The 21,625-nt window shown below is 43.6% G+C and overlaps 1 protein-coding gene across 1 annotated transcript in view; it reads left to right on the forward strand.

Annotated features, from left to right (window-relative positions):
• Nucleotides 1-956: 956 nt before the first annotated feature.
• The window catches only part of LOC117440228 (solute carrier family 22 member 13), a 43,990-nt gene continuing 23,321 nt past the window's right edge, over nucleotides 957-21,625 (forward strand). The window contains exons 1-4 of the mRNA XM_071202021.1: nucleotides 957-1,016; nucleotides 3,327-3,451; nucleotides 3,653-3,807; nucleotides 13,946-14,114. Coding sequence (XP_071058122.1) covers nucleotides 957-1,016; nucleotides 3,327-3,451; nucleotides 3,653-3,807; nucleotides 13,946-14,114 — 509 coding nt within the window. The remainder of the gene's footprint in view (nucleotides 1,017-3,326; nucleotides 3,452-3,652; nucleotides 3,808-13,945; nucleotides 14,115-21,625) is intronic.

Raw genomic sequence — 21,625 nt, forward strand, 5'->3', positions numbered from 1 at the left:
CCGGGTCCTGCCCGGCCTCCGGCACTGTCCCGTCAGCGCCTTCCTGCCCGGCCTGCGGAGCTGTCTGGTCTTCGCCCTCGAGCCCGGCCCCCTGAGTGCAGCGGTCCTCGCCCTCGGGCCCGGCCCCCTGACTCTTCCTGCCGCTGCCTTCGCCCCTCTATGGTCCCCACCTTGGACTCTGTCTTGCCCCCGGGCCGTCCGCCCGAGTCCCCCTTTTTGGACTCCGCCTTACCCCCGGGCCGTCCGCCCGAGACCCCTTCCTGGTCCTCTGCCTTGCCCCCGGGCCGTCCGCCCGAATCCCCCTTTTTGGACTCTGCCTTACCCCCGGGCCGTCCGCCCGAGACCCCTTCCTGGTCCTCTGCCTTTCCCCCGGGCCGTCCGCCCGAGACCCCTTCCTGGTCCTCTGCCTTGCCCCTGGGCGGTCAGTTCAGTCCCGTCCTCCGGACCCCCTCCACCCACCCTGCTTGAGTTTTTGGATTTTTGTTTTTTGTTTTGGGACGTCTGGGATCCGTCCCTTGAGGGGGGGGTACTGTTAGGATTTGTCTGTGTTAGTATTTTTCGTGTCCTTTTCTATCTTTGGGTTTCTTATTTTGTAAAGTGTTCACCCCCGTTTCCTGCCTGTTTGCTTTCTGTCGGTTTCCCTCTCTGATTACCCAATTGTGTTCACCTGGTACCCATGTGTTTTCTCCTCCCTCCTCACCTGTCTCGTGTTTATGTGATTAGTCCTGGGTGTATTTAAGTTCTGGGTTTTCTGTCTCTCTTTGTCGGGTTGTCTTGTGTATTGGCTTGTCCTCGGTGAGTGTTGACTGTTCTGTTCTGTATTTGTCAGCATAGCCTTGAAATAAAGGAATTATTTGTACGTTAGTGTGGGGTTGGCCGTCCTCCACTGTGGCACTTGAAGATGTGTGCAGCTCTGCAGCCATCCAGGATTGGCTTCTTATATCAATATAATGCTGATGGTTGTCCAACAGAGCAAGTATCTGTACAGCCCCAAGAACAAAGGCTGTTCGATCCATGTAATGTGCATTTATTACAACAAGAACACAACTCCATGGCTCAGGAAGTCCCTTTCACCACCTTTCCCAAAGTGTTGGATAGTTAATATGCTGACTTCACAAGAGGCACGGTTTGCTTTTAGCTCCCTGTGCACTCTTCCTCATAATGAGAAAAAGCTTGTTAAGTTTTGTTTCTATGGTTACCCTCCCTGCTAGCTTGTGCTGCTTAGCACAGCTGAAATCTGATTGGTTGTGCATCAAAAGGTCAGCGGCAATCAAGGTCAGAGTGAAATATTTTTAACTTTGAGGGCAGTGCTCGGAAAAACTTCTCCAGACAAACACTGCAATAGAGGAGGTGGTGCAAAGGCCCTTTAGATGACGACATCTTTTACATCAAGTTGGGCTCAAAGAATGTTCACAACAGAAATGGGTCATCCTACTGGGGACACAAATCAAATGTGCTCAAGAATGTACCCCTTCTTGGAAACTTAAATTGAAATCTTATTATAATAATGATGCAAAAGGAAATGCCCCTTAGAACCCATCATTATTCACCCTCTCCTTCACACAGCCGAGGAGACACTAGTGACCTAGTTGTTAGCCATGGAGTGCCACAGGGCTCAGTGCTCGGACCTATTTTGTTCACATTATATATGCTTCCGTTAGGCAATATTATAAGGAATCATTCTGTAAACTTTCATTGTTATGCGGATGATACTCAACTATATTTATCAATCAAGCCTGATGAAATTAATCATCTAAATAAAATTCAAGACTGCCTTAAGGACTTAAAAACGTGGATGACCTTAAACTTTTTGATGTTAAACACGACCAAAACTGAAGTTATTGTACTTGGCCCGAAGAATCTACGAAACAAATTATCTAAAGACATACTAACTATGGATGGCATTAATTTGGCCTCCAGTGAGACTGTAAGGAATCTTGGTGTTATATTTGATCAGGATTTATCCTTTAACGCCCACATAAAATCAATTTCAAGGACCGCCTACTTCCATCTACGTAACATTGCAAAAATCAGGCATATCTTGCCTCAAAACGATGCAGAGAAACTAGTCCATGCATTTGTTACTTCTAGGCTGGATTATTGTAACTCTTTATTATCAGGGAGTACTAAGAAGTCAATCAAGTCGCTTCAGCTGATTCAAAATGCTGCGGCTCGTGTACTAACCAGAGTTAGGAAAAGGGACCACATTACTCCTGTTCTGGCTGCCTTACACTGGCTCCCTATAGAACACAGGATAGAATTTAAAATTCTTCTTCTCGCCTACAAAGCCCTTAATGGGCAGGCGCCATCTTACCTTAAAGAACTCATTATACCCTACTGTCCTACTAGGGCATTGCGTTCCAATAATGCAGGGTTGTTGGTTGTTCCTAGAATCTTTAAAAGTACAATGGGAGCCAGAGCCTTTTCTTATCAAGCTCCACATTTGTGGAATCAGCTTCCAGTTTGTGTTCGGGCGGCAGACACCCTATCCGTTTTTAAGAGTGCGCTTAAGACCTTCCTTTTTGATAAAGCTTATAGTTAGGGCTGATTAGATTCAGCCCCTAGTTTTGCTGATATAGGCTTAGTTTGTCGGGGGACATCTTACTTCTTCCTTCTCTCTGTCTATACCCGTGTACACTCATGTTCCGATTAACCCAGCTTCCCCAAATGTCTTTCTTTTTGGTGTCTATATACGCTGGGATCCGGAGTCATGGATGATCCTGCGGTCCTGTGTCCTGGATCGCGAGCGCTGGATCTTGAGTCGTGGCTGTGGTCCTGGATCATAGGTCCTGGATGGATATCCTCGTGGATTCATCTTCCTATTATACACACATGCATTTCCAAACATTTGGACTACCTATGTTGCAAATGTATTATCTTTTCAATTTACACACGGCATCTATTGCACGTCTGTCCGTCCTGGGAGAGGGATCCCTCCTCTGTTGCTCTCCCTGAGGTTTCTCCCATTTTTCCCTTTAAACTGGGTTTTCTTTGGAAGTTTTTCCTTGTACGATGTGAGGGTCTAAGGACAGAGGGTGTCGTATTGTCATACTGATATTCTGTACACACTGTGAAGACCACTGAGACAAATGTAACATTTGTGATATTGGGCTATATAAATAAACATTGATTGATTGATTGATTGATAGTGCTCTATTCAAACAGGCGTCCACAGCAAGTTTAAATGCAGAGTTTAAATGTTGCTTTGTGTGTGGGTGATGATAAAAAGAGGATTCAAATATTCCATTTCCTCTATGGAACCAATTTCTAGGATTATATTGTCAGCCTTAGGAGTTCAAAATAATGAATGATCAGTCTGAAACGAGTGTGTGTGTGTTTCCTTGCAGTGGGACCTGGTGTGTGAGGATGCCAGCCTGAACAACATGGGCTCCTCGGTGTACATGTTCGGCCTGCTGGTTGGAGCTGTTGTGTTCGGGAGCTTAGCTGATAAGTAAGTGTGTTGACGCATATCCATCTTTAGAGACCTATCGAATGGATAAAGTAAAACCTTGCTACTTGTTTATGGGATCTGACTCCAGCATTACTTTCTAAAAAGGTTTTATTTCATCACATGATCATTATTCGTTACAACCGTTTTCCGCTTTTGTTTACATGGAAAAGGCGAGTTCAGGGAGATGTTGTCTTGTTGCAGGTACGGCCGCAGGATTGTCATTCTCTTTAACCTGGCTATCCAGGCTGTCTTTGGGGTAGGAGCTGCTTTCGCCCCTAATTTCTACGTCTACATCGCCCTCCGCTTCATGGTTGGAACATCCATCTCTGGTGTCATCATGAATGCCTTTGTCCTAGGTCAGTGGCTTATAGAAAGTTAAAGTGATCTGTGATTTCTTGTCTTTGTATCCTGAATTGAAGTAAATTAAGATGTATTATAAATACTTTTTATTATTTTATTTAGAAAGGATTTGTTTTAGTTTTTTAAATGTGCTAATCTTGAACTCATCTATAAATCCTTTCATAACCAGGATTCCCATGTGGTTCCATTCAACATGTATAATTCCCTACAAAGTGTATCCTGACTAGGATCATATTAAACTCAGACTGAACAGTTGTTGAGAAGGCAGTGTTTCCCACAGATCTGAGATATACTTGGGGGGGTGACGTGCAACATTAACATGAACCTTTCTGTTGGTCGCTTGTGAGCAGACCCTTCACGCGATGGCAGAGCGAACAGGTGCAGCCAGGGCCGGACCGAGACAATAAGTCAGGCCGGAAATTATACACTCAGCCAGGCAACTACCAGTTTTTTTTGTGCCATTTTGCTGGATTTATTTGTCAATATTTACAGCTTTGCTGCCCGTAGTGATAGCCCTGTAGTTTAAATCTACTACAGTACACACAAATAAACATATGGAGATGGGTTACTATTTAAATAAAATTGTAAATGTATTTAGGAACCTGTCCATGTGATTTTAAGTGGGGGTGGACCTCAAAGGGGGACATAAAGAGACTACACCAGCCGCGTAGCTGTGGGTGGGCCCGGGTGGGCCTGGGCCCACCCACATGCACGTCTGGCCCACCCACAGCCAATCAGCGCTTCATAGCGCAGAACCGGGAAGCCCAGAAGGAAGTGCCACAAACTGCAGTTCATCTAGTGGCCGACAGGGGATGGATGCAAAAAGGAGCAATTCCCATAGACCCCCATGTTAAAATGCCCAACTTTACAGCAGAAATAAACATGTTTCTAGCCTGGATCCAATAAAACTTATTCTGGATATAGTTAGATTCCACCTTCATGACAATGGAATAGGGAGTGCATTTTTTTACCGTGACTTTTTATAGTAAGTAAAGTAACTTTTGCCGTGAGTGAATGAAAGTATTATTTCTTCTTGAGGTCTGCAGTTTAGCGTGTACACATTTGCTGAATATGAAAACACTCAGTGTGTGCCCACTGTGCGACTGTCAAGGATAAACAACCTGTGCCCCCGATATATGTTGTATGTATTATTGCTACACAAACATTACATTGCAGTTTAAGTGTCGCCAACTCCGTTTAAGAGATCTATCCCCGTCTGTGTGCGAGGGGGCGGGGCAGTTTACACACACGCAGCTGCTACATGCAGCAACACACACACACGGAGGAGATGGCAGAGAGAACGCGCTCCGAGGTGTGGTTAAACTATAGCCGTGTCGATGTGGACAATAATCGTTACCAAAAGTGGAATAAGAGTTTAGCATGTGAGGGCGGTAACACGAGCAATGTGTCTAAACATTTAGCCAAAGTGCTCCACATCCAGACGGAGGAATGCACCGGGTTCGACTGTCTTTCTAGTAGCTCTGTAGCTCCATCCACGACTTCCAGTCTTTGGCGTTGCAGTCTCTCGACCAGATGGAGATGCCGCTGGTCAGCACGCTCTCTATGGTTCCTCTGTAGAACGTGGTGAGGGTGGGAGGGGGGAGCTGTGCAGGAAGTGTAGGCGCTGCTGTGCCTTCTTAAATAGTGATGTAGTGTGAGTGGACCAGGGGCCTATACTACGAACCTGGTTCAACCTAACCTGGATATGTTTGAGTTAGCCGGTTGGCCTAATCCAAAACATACGCGCTCTCGCTAAACTGTACTACGACGCTGGTTATCAAGTGGATCGCTCAAGCCAGCCGTGTCCTATCTAGTTAGGTGCGCGTTCACATGAAAGGGGTGGTATTTGGAGCATTCGACCAATCACAAACATGGAGAAGCATACTGACAGCGCAGCGTCATACTTCCTGAATGAAAAGTGAACTTTAATACTAGTCAAAAATGAAGAAGTTAAACTTTAAACATCCATGACTTAAACACTTTATCCAGGATAAAAGCCACATAGCTGCACCTGCAAGGTGAATACAGCTGGAAAAAGAGTGTTTGAATGCATTAACAGGTTTATGATATCACTGCCCCGTCTAAAACACGATCTGACTTCAATTACATTTGTCTCGAGTGTTTCGTCAACTTATGTGTTGCTTAAAATAATACTTCTGCATACAGTATGTGACACTGTGAGTGTTGCACGGCCAGATACGGCTCAGCTGACTCAGATAAGGAGATGTATGATACATTATGAAGTGATATGCCGCGGACTGTACTTAATGTACTCTGATCCGGTTACTTATGTTGTGGCCGATATTTAAGTAAGCTTTCTTAACGCTAATGTTATAATAGTCAGATTGCTCTGAAGATGGAGGTGATATTCTATTCATGTTCACGTTCACACAGTCGGTGATTTTTGCCGGCCGTCTTTCCTGCGACGGCAGTTTTTCTGTATTTCCTTTCTCCTGTAATATGACTTGATCGCTTTAAACTCCGCACACTGAGCTCTGATTGGTCAGCAGGCGGTGCTTTCACTGAGTTGAGCTCTTAGCCTGCAACCTAACCTGGGGGGTATACTGCGAAGCAGGATTTTCGCTTAGCCGGCTAAATTCAGGGAAAACTCCGGCTTTCCGGTCCTACGAAGCTGGTTCTCTTTTTAGCAGGCTAGATCTCCATGGTAATATATGCTAAGCAGCTAACCTGGTGAGTGGTGGGTGACAGTGCTTTTTGTTCCTGAAGTCGACAATAATCTCTTTTGTTGTATCGACATTCAGCATCAGGTTGTTGGTGTTACACCAGTCTGTCAGATGTTTCACCTCCTCCCTGTAGGCCTGTTCGTTGTTGTCCCTGATGAGTCCCACCACTGCTGTATCGTCAGCGTACTTTATGATGTGGTTGGTACTGAACCTGGAGCATAAGCATAAGCGCTATCGATAAAAGTAGTAGTACCGTTAAAGCCTTAACGATACCCATCCCTATGTGGATGTCAGTTCTACACACATTCTGAGGCCGCCGTGCCTATGTTTTTTGTTTTCACTGCTAATTTATGCTTATGTTCTATTAGTGCATTAAAAAAAATCATTAATGAAGTTTCAGCTCAGAACCCATGCTTAATATGTCTCCCCCTGGCCCACCTACATTTCTCCAGGCCCACCCACACAATAATTCCTGGCTACGCCACTGGACTACACCCATATGAAACAGAACTGTATACATTTCAATAATCATAAGAACATGGCCATAACCAATAACATACCATATCCAATATGAAAAAACACTGAAACTTGTTTATTTATTTGTTTTTGGTTCATTTATAGTTGTGAGTGTGTCTGGGCTCCTGAACCAGCCTCTCCTGTCTCCCCCCTCTCCCCCTGCTCCTCTCCCCCTGCTCCTCTCCCTCCTCTCCCCCTGCTCCTCTTTGAGGCAGCAGCAAAGACTAGTTTTAGCTCTCAACAAGTTTTAAAAGTTTATCTTACCTTTTTTCACCTACTTAACGTTTTATTTGTATTATGCATGCATATTTGACTAATCACTCCCCCTTCAAATGGAAATATGTGTTTATATAAATGGTGACCAAACCGTTTGAGAACCACTGAGATAACTTAGGGTGCGTTCACACCTGCCTTGTATAGTCCGGTTGAATCGAATCCTGGTGCGTTTAGCCGCTTGGTGCGGTTCATTTGGGTCGGTGTGAACACAGTCCGAGACCTCTGAAGTGAACTAAACAACCGGACTCTGGTCCGCTAAAATAGGTGGTCTCGGAGCGCTTGCTTGTGAACTCTGGAGCGGTTCATTGCTGGTGTGAACGCAGTCCGCACCAAAACATAGAAAGCGCAGTATGTACGTGTCACAAGAACGCGGATATCTTCAAAATCTTTAGCGAAAGAGTCTTTCAAGACATCCGCGGTTGTTTAGTTAAGTACAAATTCTCCGTCAACTATGCCTACATAAAAGTAATGAATGAATGTTTATTTATTTAGCCCAATATCACAAATGTTACATTTGTCTCAGTGGACTTCACAGTTTGTACAGAATATCAGTATGACAATACGACACCCTTTGTCCTTAGACCCTCTGTCCTTAGACCCTCACATCGAACAAGGAAAAACGTCTCATTATATGTGCTATAATGTTTTTTAACGGACGTTGTCTGATTATATAATCATATGCGCGGGCCGCTAGTGTCTGTTGATCTCCAGACTAACAGCAGCATGAGAATAACCTGCTGAAAGTGCCGATGCTCCGTGGCGGAGGCTCCGGTAGAAATTGCCGGGATTCGCGTTTGTACCCCCTTAATGTCTGACCAATGGTTGAACAGCATTTCCGTGCACATGACTTGTGTTTAAAGTTTATAGTCCGTTTGAGTTTTGCCCGTGTGAACGCAAACCGAACCTTCTGAAAAATGAAACAATGTAACAAACTGTGGTCTGGTGCGCACCAGAGAGCGGACTACTAGGTGTGAATGCACCCTTAGACTAAGTTAACTATCTAAACACCCAGAGTCCTTTACCTCACATGAGCTGAGGTTATCCCGAGCTTGAATGACACACACAGACCAATCAAGGGCTTTGATTTATGATCTGTATGACAGTGGCCATGTCGGCAGGCCACATCATGTGGACAGCCAGTCACCCTGTGTGAGGCAGACCACATGTAGACAGCCCAACCCAGTCTCATAAAAAAACGTGTAATAACTACGTTGGTCCACAACGTAGGACGTAGTATTTCTACAAAAACGCCTCTGAAATTGTAGGATCCCTACGTTTTTTTTACCATTCATTCCAATGGCTGGCGTCTATGTCACGTGATCTTCACATTTCTCCCTGCAGAAAAAAAAAACATGGCCGACATTCGTTTTATTCTCGGTGTAAAATGCCTATTTTAAGGTTAGTTTGGCCATTAAAATGTGTTTTGATGTCATTTGATGCGAGAAATATGAGTTGTTATTTCAGATTATGTGTGCAGTGGATGTACATGATCTTTAGTTTGCTAGTTATTATGAAGATTACTTCAGGAAATGGTGTCGATACAACGTTTTCATTGTTACCAAGGTGGTTGCTAGGGACGCTCCTATCGATATTATTTCTGTTATGTTGTGTAACTGTTTAATGGTGTAATCTTTATTGCTACCCCCTTCCCCGTCAATGTATAGTGTTGGTCCACAGCGCAAACGTATTAGTTTAACAAAATCCGCATCTAAAATTGTGGCATCGATACGTTATTTTCCCCTGTGCAATTCCAGTCTCACATCTCACATCACATCGTCATTAACAAATACCGGAAACAGACCGAAAACACTTTATTCCGAGTGTGCTTGCTTTTCTCTTTGAAAGTCATCACATACCGGCATTGTAATACACGGTTCGGCTGCATTACATATTACATATCTGCCGCAGTTCTCTATTTATAGAGCCCTGATGAGAAGACTTCTAGACAAACATGAGGAACTGAAAACGTGACGTGGATCATAAATATATCAACAATTAAACAACATCTTATATTTCTTTTCACACAATACGTCTCCTTGCAGTATCAACACTAATTCGGCTGACTTTTATAGTTGATCCAATTGGTAGATAGGCTGTATTTACACCATAAAGGTGCACAGCTGATATAAAGGGACACCTAGTGGTTAAAGCATGTTATTGAATTTCATTATTTTTATTATTAGATATTAATAGGATCCCTATAAAGTATATTCATTACTCGTTATTCTCTACTAATAGTTAATTAAAGACTGTATATAATGACTATTTTGCACATCCCTTTCAAGATTTCCTAAGGTTTATTAACATATCATATTCACAAACGGTGTAGTTATGCAATGAATGAAAAACTTTGTGTATACCTCCAGCAATGTTAACTATGTTGAAGCACTTATTTTAACTGATATTATACATAATGTATTATACTCTTATATAAGATGTATGTAGATAGTATAAGAAATGTTCAGAATAGGACAGTTTAATGGTGGAGTATACACACATATTGATAGATGTCTTGTAATGCACTGTTGAGGAACCTGCGACCCAAGTGTTTTATCTCCGGCCTTGTTAGGTATTGAACATTCAATAAATAAAGAACACAGAATTATTAAATATAAAACACAGAATTTGTGTGATTATACTAAATGATTTACAAATAAACACCACTGCATATTTAACTGTTACACATGCTGATGTAACGCAAATGTTCCAACTTGGGATCAATAAAGTATATCTTATCTTAAGCTGATCGATGGCTACTGCCATATTTGCAAAATGTGCCTCTGAACCTTGACAAGTGCATGTTTCAGGCTTATCAATTAATGTAATGTAATGTTATCAATTAACAACACGAGGGGTCACAGACATAAGACCAGCTGTTAAATAAAGCTCTTCTGACCTTAGCTGGCGTGTGGGTATATATATTAATACTGCCCATTATGGGCACAAGCAATTTTCACCCATTTATTAATTATATGTTTTAAATGTGAGTGTTTCCTGTCCCCTAAACCTCCAGGGATGTACACAGTTTAATACTGGCAACTTCTTATTATGGGAAATACGAAAACGTCTTTTAAAACTACAACTCCCAGTAGAGACGTGCCATAGATAGAGAACATGTTGCGAAACACAATAGCCAGCATGTGTAGTTCTGGGGACGGGGTGGGGGAGGGGGGGACGCGGCGGACCCGTTAAAATCCAGTTTAGGACAGTCTGCCGTGGTTCCATCCCATTTCAAGTGCTGTTCGACACTCGGCGTAACCCTCGGAGCACACTCTCCAATCACAGAGCTTGAGGACTATCACGGGGTTTGTCAAGCGAAGCGGAGAGAATACTTACTTCCGGGTGTAATATTCTCTAAAGCAAATGAGCTGCTCCGACCCTCGGTCCTGACGGACTCCAACTTGTGTTTATTAATCAAACAAATAAATAAACACAAGGATAAGTATGTGTTATTGTTGAGTAAATGGAGAATTGCACAGGGGAAAATAACGTATCTATGCCACAATTTTAGATGCAGATTTTGTTAAACTAATACGTTTGCGCTGTGGACCAACACTATAAATTGACGGGGAAGGGGGTAGCAATAAAGATAACACAATTAAACAGTTACACAACATAACAGAAATAATATCGATAGCAGCGTCCCGAGCAACCACCTTGGTAACAATGAAAACGTTGTATGGACACACTTTCCTGAAGTAATCTTCGTAATAACTAGCAAACTAAAGATCATGTACATCCACTGCACACATAATCTGAAATAACAACTCATATTTCTCTCATCAAATGACATCAAAACGCATTTTAATGGCCAAACTAATCTTAAAATAGGCATTTTCCGCCGAGAATAAAACGAAGTTCGGCCATGTTTTTTTTTTCTGCAGGGAGAAATTTGAAGATCACGTGACATAGACGCCAGCCATTGGAATGAATGGTGAAAAAAAACGTAGGTATCTTACCATTTCAGAGGCGTTTTTGTAGAAATACTACGTCATACGTTGTGGACCAACGTAGTTATTACACGTTTTTTTGTGAGACTGGGTTGGACAGCCAGTCACCCTGTGTGAGGCAGACCCACATTTGCACAGTGTTGCGTTAACAATACATACAAAATAATAATAACTTTTAAAAAAAAACTAAATGAGTCATGAAATATACTTGGGCGTAGTATCTATACGTATATACAGTGGAGGAGATAAGTATTTGATCCCCTGCCGATTTTGTAAGTTCACCTTAAGTTAATTAAGTGGGAAAACTTACAAAATATGCAAGGGATCAAATACTTATTTCCTCCACTGTATATGTATTTGGGGTCAATATTCCGCATTTGACCGATTATCGGTATCTGCCTTTTTTTTAATCAAATTGCCGATAAAACTTTGGCTCTGATGCAGACGTTTCTCTGGCTGCAGTCACCACTGTGTAGACGAGCAATGTCCCGCCCACAGCGCTATCTGATTTTCCAGGCGGGAGCCAGCCAGAGAGGCGGGACCTTCAGGCAGGTGCGAAAGAACGCAGACACAGACTGAAGCAAGCAGCAGCGCTGAGCGGCAGAGCCATACATGTGTTAAACCGAAGTTCAATAAACATCCCTGTCCCCTATGCTGAAGTTCCAAAAACACCACGATCTTATGATCCAATTCTATCAGTTTCCCAGTTACACAGGGACGCGGGAAGTCAGTCAGAGTTGGGGGTGTGTGCAGCATCTCGCAGCGGAGTACGGCCCCTACACACGGCGGCGTGCGTTGCCGCTTGGCAGTGGGAGTGTCTTGAGCTTGGGGAGTTTACGCGAGCAACGCGACCAACAACCAATCACATGAATCTCTCCTGTCAATTGCATAAAAGGTTTTACATGTCACACTTTATATTATGAACATTTATGACATTAAAGTCTATGGTGCTATTTTACGCAACATTCCATGCTGGCTAAATACTGTCTATGCCTGCTAGCTGTCCATTCAAACGAAGTACACTGGATATAAACTCCCCAAACAGGCGAAAACCTACCAGTTTCCCCCACTGTCTCTGCCACCTCCCTCCATGCCTGGCTCCTCCTCCCCTAATCATACAGCACCGGGTGATTCCCTACCGCTACGATTATTTTCTCCTCCATTTTTTGGCATATGAGGAAATGAACTGCGGTCTGGCTCTCCCAGCATACACGCGGTTTGATTGGCTAGCGCTTGTTCTGGCAGATTTGCATAAACAGGATTTGATTGGCTGACGCCTCCGTCGAAGCGTCAAAAGTTGAACATTGCTCTACTTTTGCAGAAAGCACCGCGAGAAAAGGTACGCTTTGCTCCCACAATGCAGTTCGGCGAATCGTGACGTCACCCCATTCAAAGTGAATGGACAGAAGCGTTGAAGAGTCAACGCACGCCGCCGTGTGTAGGGGCCGTAAAGGCTCGCAGTTTTTCAGGTTGATATGTGAAGCTCATTAGCTAGCCAACATGTATCTAGCAAATGTTTAGCACAATATTAGAAGTGAGGCTACGAGACTAACGTTAGGTCTACTGTGATAGCCTCACTTTTAATAGTTTGCAAAACATTAGCTAGCACTAGTGTTTTGCAGTTGCTAGCAGCTTATTGGGATTTTATGCTAGATAGACAGATATAATAAATTAAGCATTATTGTTAGTTAAGCATGTCAGCCTGCAGCCCCACTTCTTGTCTCTCTCTCTAACTCATTGCAGATGGCTGCACTAAAGAAAAGGGCACAGAGAGGAAACCAGTTGTAAGATGTTTAAAAGTTAATTAAACATAATATATGCTTAAATGCATTTCAAAGAAGTTGTGTTGGAGTTTGTGTTATTCTACATTTTGACACCAAGATTTTCTGATTTTACTGCAAATGTATATCGGTTTCAAATATCGGTTATCGGTCTCCTTGATTACTAATAATCGGTATCGGCCTTGAAAAAGCCATATCGGTCGATCCCTAATATGTATATATTATATAAAACAATACAGATAGAATACAATTATTACTATGTTATCGTAATCTAGGTCCTTTTCAAGCTTTCATTATACACTGAAGAAACTGAAACATTGACTTTAATCAAATGTATTATGTCAACAGATTTCACATAAATGTATTAGGTTAGTTGAAAGTAATAATATCAAGATAAAATAGATTCAACTTAATATTATTGCTTTCAACTAACCTAATACAGTTCAATCAGGAGAGACGGTTTTGATGTAAGAATACATATTTATTGCAGAGATACACAAATATATAAATAAACATTGATTGATTGACAAATGAATGTAATGGTGATTTTGGCGATTAGGCCCCGTTGTGCAGGAAGTATCATTCGGAAGGGTAGAACCGATCCGATGAAACCCCCCTGGGGTTTAGACACTGGTGGTGGTGAATGGATAGTTGGGTCGGTCTGAAGAGGAGTGGTTTAGCCTGACCAAAAAAAAACAACCTTCCTTCTCAAAAGGCCCGCTTAGTAATGAGAAGTCCTAAAAGGCTTCGGAACAGTAAATAACAGTGAGTGTTGGGAACTGGACAAGCTTTACAAAGTCTGAGAAAGAAAACCTGATGATGGGTAGGCGAATGGTCCGGGCTGATGCTCTTACTTTTACGTGTAGTTTCTTTATTGTTGTACACAGTGTCATGCATGTGTCCCTGTCCTGTTTGTGGCTCATGCAGGCACGGAGTGGACGGGGTCCAAGCAGCGGATGTTGGCTGGAATAATCACAGACTACTTCTTCGGTGTGGGCTACATTCTGCTGGCAGAAGTGGCGTACCTTATAAGAGACTGGCGTAAACTGCAGTTGGCTATCTCAGCACCGGGTTTCCTCTTCATCTTTTACATCTGGTGAGTGGGCAGCATTATAAAATTGGAGGACGTACTGTTTTTAAACCCCTGAGTTCTGATTTTTGAAAGTCTATTATCCCTTTTCAACCCCTATGATTAAAATGGATTGTGTAGGGAATGCTCAATGAGATGCATGATTAGTGACAAATTCCTCATCTATTTAGCATACAGTAGCAGGAAAATGCAAAGACCTACCTCTGCCTCTTGCTAGAGATCTAACTTAAGTAATAAAACCCAAATCTTGTTTGTGTCTCTGGCCTGTACTTAATTAAAAAAAAGAATACAAAAAGAAATAAAACCTCTAGCAGGACTTGGAGCTCCGCATTGACCCAGACAGAGAAATAAACCGTCAGAATGTTTTAGCAACAACATTAACATAATACATTAATTATGACACCATGTACATGAACACCAATATGGCACGACCTTGACGCTCTGCTATCAACAATCACTCTGCTTCAACACATGGAATAAAACAGGCACATCTTTCAGAATAACTCGTCTATCACTTTTAAGACAATGAAAATACATCTGAACAGCAACATACAATTTTCCTGGCTAGGAAAAAAAGAAACAGTTTCTTGAAATCTCCCCTCTAGGAAATAGTTCCTATGGAGGAATGTGTTGTGGGATCCACAGGTGGTTTCAGTTAGCAGCCTGGCTGCCGGCTGAGTGAGGAGTAAAAGAGCATGGTCCTAGTGAGAAAAACGTGTTTGCACAAGCCTATTTAATTGTTGCTCAAGGTGCAGATTCTAGTCAAAGATTACACCCAGGTTTTCTTGAGACTTAAAAGACAAACATACAAAGAACAATAAAAAGCACCTAGGTTTTGTCTGAATTTAGCCATCCCAAATGATGTGACATCTGTTTCATAATAGCAGCCCGGTCATGTTGTCAGGCTTAACTAAAAAATACAACTATCTATGTGTCATCAGCCAAGCAGTGGTGAGGAATGCAGTGGCTAACGGGCTAGCCAAGAGGAAGCATGTGGAGTAATACAAGTATGGGACCAGAGACAGAACCGTGGGAGAGCCGATTGAGAGCAGTTATTGAGCTGCTAACCAGGATTCATATCAGTCAGGTCAGGCAGGACAGACTGTTGCCTTGGTCAACCCACTTGAGGATGCCATTTCACTCTTAGGCATGCTGTGTCTGTGTGCTGTTGGCTGCTGAACTCATATTTTAATTCAATCATTGTGCTATTACATTTGTCCTTCAATGACCTCAAGGAGCTTTGAAGTAAAACATTTCAAAATGTTGTAGATGAATGTTAGTTTCTGTTTAGGTGTGTACTTATTCTATTGGGTTGGATCAAGGAGGCTTCTTTTTAAAAATAGGTTGAACAAACAGCATCTCAAATCAATCGATCAGATTATATTCTTATAGCCCAATATCACAAAGTACACATTTGTTTTTAGAGCGCTCTGTCCTTAGAGCCCTGCAGTTTTTTCAGAAATTACTGGGAAAAAATCGAAGAAACCTCAGAGAGCACCAGAGGAGGATCCCTCTCCGACGTGCATTAGAATGTGGACAAAAAAAAGAATATGTTAAAAAAGCTTGAAGGTGTCGCACAAATCATCCATCAGAACCACAGCGAGAGGCGAGAGAAGGACTTGGGGCTGAAAGACAGGCACATATAGGAAACAATGTGATTGTGCAGAGAGATTTCTAATAAGCCTGAAAGTACAGTATCATTGTTAAAATTACATTGAATTGTATTGATTTTTTTGAGAAAGGAAGACAAAGGGTTTTCCCAATCTACTGGAGGAGGCAGGGTTAACAGGCCGGCCACTGAACAGGAACATAGCATGGTGTGTGTTGTCACGGACGAGGCCTGCAGAGAAGGCAGCTCTCACATGTTTTGGTTGATTATGCACAGCAGTTCTTGCAGACAGATGAGAAGGACACATAGCCCCAATTCCAAACCGCCCCCTACACCCTACCCCTCAGTTTGCGCCAAGGGTCCGCCACATTAAGTGCTGTTCCAAACCAACGAGTGTGGAGGGGGAGTGGGTTATCAAGCCCTCAAACAGCAAGTCTGCAGCGGTGCTGACTTCACCTGCTGCACTACATGACCGGTCTCAACACTGTGTGTGTCCGTCAGGAAACAAGCTGTTAACAAGTAGTTCCAGCAAACATCCTGATAAACTGCCATGCTAACAGAAAAAGGTAAATGTGTGCATTTTATTATAAAGTTGTGTATATTTACAGACTGTTGCAAGAACTAAGAAGCGTATAAACATCAGGTTTAAAACTAAAAGAGCTTTACAAAAAAGTAACACCATTAAAGATGTTTGGAGTTTTATATTAGTTATACATTTTAATTTGTTGTCCAAGAGATGCTGATTTGAAACCGTTGTTACCTATAGTTACGGCATTTCCTATTTCTGCCGGAGAGAGGGGAGGCCGTCCCAAAGCTCCGACACGGAGTGGGTAGGGTGTGGTTTGGAATTGGGCCTGAGGCTGGATGTAATCCACCTACCCTCCACTAGGGCTGCACGACTTGGGGAAATAATCTAATTGCGATTTTTCTGACAGCGATTCGATTTGTGATATTTGTTTTTAAGCGACCCAACGGAAGTTTATTGTAAAATGCGGCCATATCTCCGGCTGGGAAGGTCGTATCAACGTGCTCCCGTCTCTAGCACCCCGCAGCCCGAGCTACGAGTGAAAGAACTAAACTTACATGAAACTTCCGTTGGGTTGCTTTAAAGTCAAGCTTCAGTTTAAGACTCACCCTGTAATAGAAACATGTGATGGAGCATCACTAACCTGACTCAGATGCTTTGTTTCACCAAACCATCGAGAACACTTTTCTTTTTTAAATAAAAAATGAAAAAAATCGCAGGCTTTGTGATTTGATATTGCATCATTTCAAATCGCTATTTAGATTTAAAATGGATGAATCGCTCAGCCCTACCCCCCACTCTGCAGCATTACCTCAGTTGATGAATGTGGGCAGTAAAGTCAATATGAATGCATTGAGGGAACAGACAGAGGCTGGGTTCAGAGAGCAAGACTGGTGCGTGGGGAGTATGGCGAATAGAGCAGGGCCTTCAGCGCTGGAGCACAGACTGAAAACAGGCCTCATCAGACTTAATATTCATTATTCAACATACTTTGAATGACCACCAGTGTGTCATTGTGGCATAAGCCATGTTGAAACACCTGAAGAGCACTTTGTATTACAGATACTGGGTCACATCAGGTGTCGTCATACAGATCACACACGTTGTCAATCAGAATAGAGATCATAGGGGTCTCCTGATGTGCTGGAGATCACATTGATCTCAACAAGTACCGACTCAAAGTATTTATTGTGGGAAATGAATATGCTACAGTAGACATATGCCCAATTAACGTGGAGTTTTATATATGCCTTGTGTTTATATGATACGATGCATTCCTCTGTAAGCAAGTTGGACCCACTGCGACCAACAGAGACGTTGTGTTGCACAACACACACACTGCTTGAATAAAGGCGTGGCTGATTGTGAACGTTTGATAGAGATCAGAGTTATTGTTTTCATTAAGAGCAGACGGACCCTGTTTGACTTGAGTTGGTGGTCTGGTGTTAATTATAACACGGATAGGAACAAAGGATTGTTAGGGAGAGCCGAACGGGTGGCTTACTGTGCATGCAGATCATCACCAGATGGAAAAAGCCATACAATGGATGCGTTTTGATCATCACTATTATGGTTAAGTATGAATTTAGAGTGAAGACTCCAGAAAATGCCAGAAATAATTTTTAAGTTTGTATGTAACCTGTAGAGAGCAGAGCAAAGCGCTCGGAGCGCTACAGAGAGAGGGATGGAGAGTGCAGACAGGCAGGTGATGAATGGTACGCACGCCAAGCGACTCAGGATGTGTCCTGTTCAATGCGGTCATCTCTGATGTGGAAATCAGCCACCATGCTATCATGCTAGTATATTGTGGGCTCCAAATCCTATGCCGCCGGTAAAACTAGCTAAAATAGGTTAACATTTTAACTAATGAAATCATAAAACAGTATTAAAAGTTAAGCTGTGATGTGAAATGCAATCAACCATCCAAAGCAGGAGAATCCAGAGAGTTCTGCCTGGAAGCGTTGCCTGCTAGTTTGACCAGCTCCAGCAGTGGTTTCCCACCTGTGTTGTCTCGTGGACTCGTTGAGCTGGTCACTCGTCTGTGATGACTGGCTTACATGTTTTCTTGTGCTCCTAAATGAAAATCCCTTGTTTAACTCTCACCCTAAATACAAATGCATTTAAACTTGATATTACACTCATTGTCAGTGAAAATAATTATATTAAGACTCACTTATAGCAGTTTCAACATCTGTAGTTAAGCAGCAGGGGTCCCCAACCTCAGTGTCAACTGAGAGCTGCCTGAAGGATAACAGGGAATAAGGAGGGCTTCTTCTTTGATATCATCTTTCTGAAGAATATACATTTGCAGTTTTCCTTTAAATAATGAATATCGTGCATTTAATAAATTACATGTAATACAATTATGTTTGACCTATTACTGTTTTCAATGGGGACGCTTTTTTCAGATACAAATAAAACAGTTTGGCACCCCATCCTTTTTGTGTACACACTAGTGTCCCTATCTACAGCAACACCTGTAGACACAGGGTTCACAGTCAGCCTACAGACGTGTGGCGTGCACACTTGAACATGAACATGTACTCTGATTGTTTGAATCCTGAAAACCCTCGCTACTCTAGGCGGGAACCTGCAGCATGCTGTCCCCCGCAGCAGCTCTTCACACGGAGGAGAGGAGACCCCTCCCCTCTGAATGACTGTCCACAGTCACTTTTGTCCTTCATATTCGAATACAAACATTGAACTGTATTCATATAAGACAAAAGTGATTTATTTAATTAGCGATGACTCGCACTATCTTTAGAACGAACCCTGCGGCCGACCGGGCTGCCGCGTAGCCACTGCGATCCCCTCACATATCCCTAGGGGTACCCGTACCCCGGGTTGGGAACCACTGAACAAGAGGACGGAAACATCACATTACATTACTTGTTAGACCAGGGGTGGTCAAACCTTTTGGCCCGGGGGCCACCATGAGTTTTAAAATGTAACAGACGGGCCGGGCCAGTAGCAGATCGGTGAAAAAATATGTAGCTGTCCACTCCTCATTAAACACTCGGCACTCATTGTCGACTTTTCTTTTCTTTGGTCCACTCATTTTTACAGATGCAGGTTCAAAGATGAATTAGGTTGAATTAGGTGAGTTATTGCATCAGTGCGTCATCGTTTGCGTCATGAAGTGACCGTTACGTGCAGAGGCGGATTTAGGATTGTCTGACTGTCACACAATAGTCGTTATTCATTTGCTTTAAAGCTCAATAAATAACAAAGAAGACCTTTGACCGGCACTTTTCTAATTTTGTCCAGAAGATTTAAACTTTAACGGACATGTTGACCGGCGAAATAAAAATCTAACTGAAACTCTGCCGCACGGCCGGAGAGGAGGGTGTTTGTCATCTGCTGGTGAACTACCGGAGAGAATTACAGCGAGGGAGCAAACGCTTGCCTCGGGGAGGGAGAGAAAGAGCCAGAGCAAAGTATAAACAGAAGGGCAACCATGCGCGGGAAGTCTTCTTCGCTGCTTTTGTGGCAGACTACAGCGCCACTTACAGGCCTGGCATATGTACTACAGCGTCTCCAGCGCAATGGCGGGCCGTGGCCCAACCCCACATTCCCCTGATAGGTGGAGAATTGACCAATAAGCGGAGCACCACTTCTGTGACGTAGAAAATAATTCAAGATCAGTCTCTATCAGATCCGTTGCAGCCCCATTTTTAGAGATTTGGGTATGGAGGAAAAGAGAAAGGGTTGTGTTTTCTGACACTTGGTGAGTTCCCTGGAACACCGAGGACTAGGGGTGTAACGGTTCACAGAAGTCACGGTTCGGTTCGTACCTCGGTTTGGGGTCACGGTTCGGTACGGTTCGGTACAACAAGAAAAAGCAAAAAAAAGTCCCAAATGCATAATTCCAGGTTTGTTGTTATTTACTTTTGAACAGTAGTGCAAGTTTCAGTTTAAAAATAAGGAACTCTGACATTTTGAATAATTAACTGTATTAAACCGTTAAAAACAAACCACAAACAGTACCACACACACTCAGATGGCCATAGTATCTATAATGGCTGATGTCAAACAAAAAGGTTTCATCAAGCTGTAAAACTAAAAAGAATGTCTTGAAAATATTACATCATCAATAATAAGAAAGTGTTTCAAGTCGTTGAAAAAATATGCCAAAAGCTTCCGTTATGTATTTTGGTCACTCGGCTTTCATGTCTATTGGCTTCTTAAAAACAGCGGGGATCAGCTGTTGAACTGCTGTTGTCTTTTGCCGGGCTCCGGTGATTGGCAAATCTGGGTGATCCCTTCTGATGTGATTTAGCATGTTTGGCGTGTGTTCCTATTAGCATACTGCACCGCTATAGAACAACGCCGACACACCGTCCTCTTCCGATCCACTGCGCATTGCTTATCGTTTTATAGATCTATTCTCATCCACCATCTTTGTTTGTGACGTAAAGAGTGTAAGTGTCACGGATGAGTGAAGGAAGCAGGACCCAAATGCAGATAACTCTTGAGAAACCCTTTATTCCAAGGATAAATGACAAATACAGAACAGAACACTCTCCGGTGAACTCCGTCACCAACAAACAATGACCCAACACTGAACACAGACAGAGACCAGACTAAATACAAGAAGGGGTAATCATGACAACGAGAAACAGCCGGGCAGGGGAGGAGAAACACAAGGACAACAGGTGAACACAATCGGGTAATCAGGGAGGGAAACAGACAGAAAGCAGACAGGCAGGAAACGGGGGTGAACACTTAACACAATAAGACAGGAAACCCAAAGACCAGAAAAACACCAACACAGACAAAACTACAAACGTGACAACATGTGAATTGTGACAGAAACCCCCCCTCAAGGGACGGATTCCAGACGTCCCTAAAAAAAAAAAAAAAAAGTCCAAAACCCCAAGCAGGGTGGGCGGAGGGGGTCCGGAGGACGGGTCTTGGGCTGACAGCCCAGGAACACAGCGGAGGACCAGGAAGGGGTCTCGGGCGGACGGGTCAAAACAGAGTCCAAGGTGGGGACCATGGAGGACCGAAGGCAGCGGCAGGAAGAGTCAGGGACCCGGGTCCGAGGGCGAAGGCAACGGCAGGAAGAGTCAGGGGGTCGGGCCCGAGGGCGAAGACCGCGGCTCTCAGGGGGCCGGGCACGAGGGCGAAGACCGCGGCTCTCAGGGGGCCGGGCTCGAGGGCGAAGACCGCGGCTCTCAGGGGGCCGGGCTCGAGGGCGAAGACCGCGTCTCTCAGGGGGCCGGGCTTGAGCCGGTGTCGACCGGACAGGATCAGGAGGCCGGGCAGGAAAGCGCTGATGGGCCAGTTCCGGAGATCGGGCAGGACCCGGTGTCGGCCGGACAGAAACCGGAGCCGGTCGGACAGGCTTCGGCAGGATCCCCCACGGAAAAGGACCAGGAG

The sequence above is a fragment of the Pseudochaenichthys georgianus genome, chromosome 24, assembly GCF_902827115.2.
Source record: "Pseudochaenichthys georgianus chromosome 24, fPseGeo1.2, whole genome shotgun sequence".
Lineage (NCBI taxonomy): Eukaryota > Metazoa > Chordata > Actinopteri > Perciformes > Channichthyidae > Pseudochaenichthys > Pseudochaenichthys georgianus.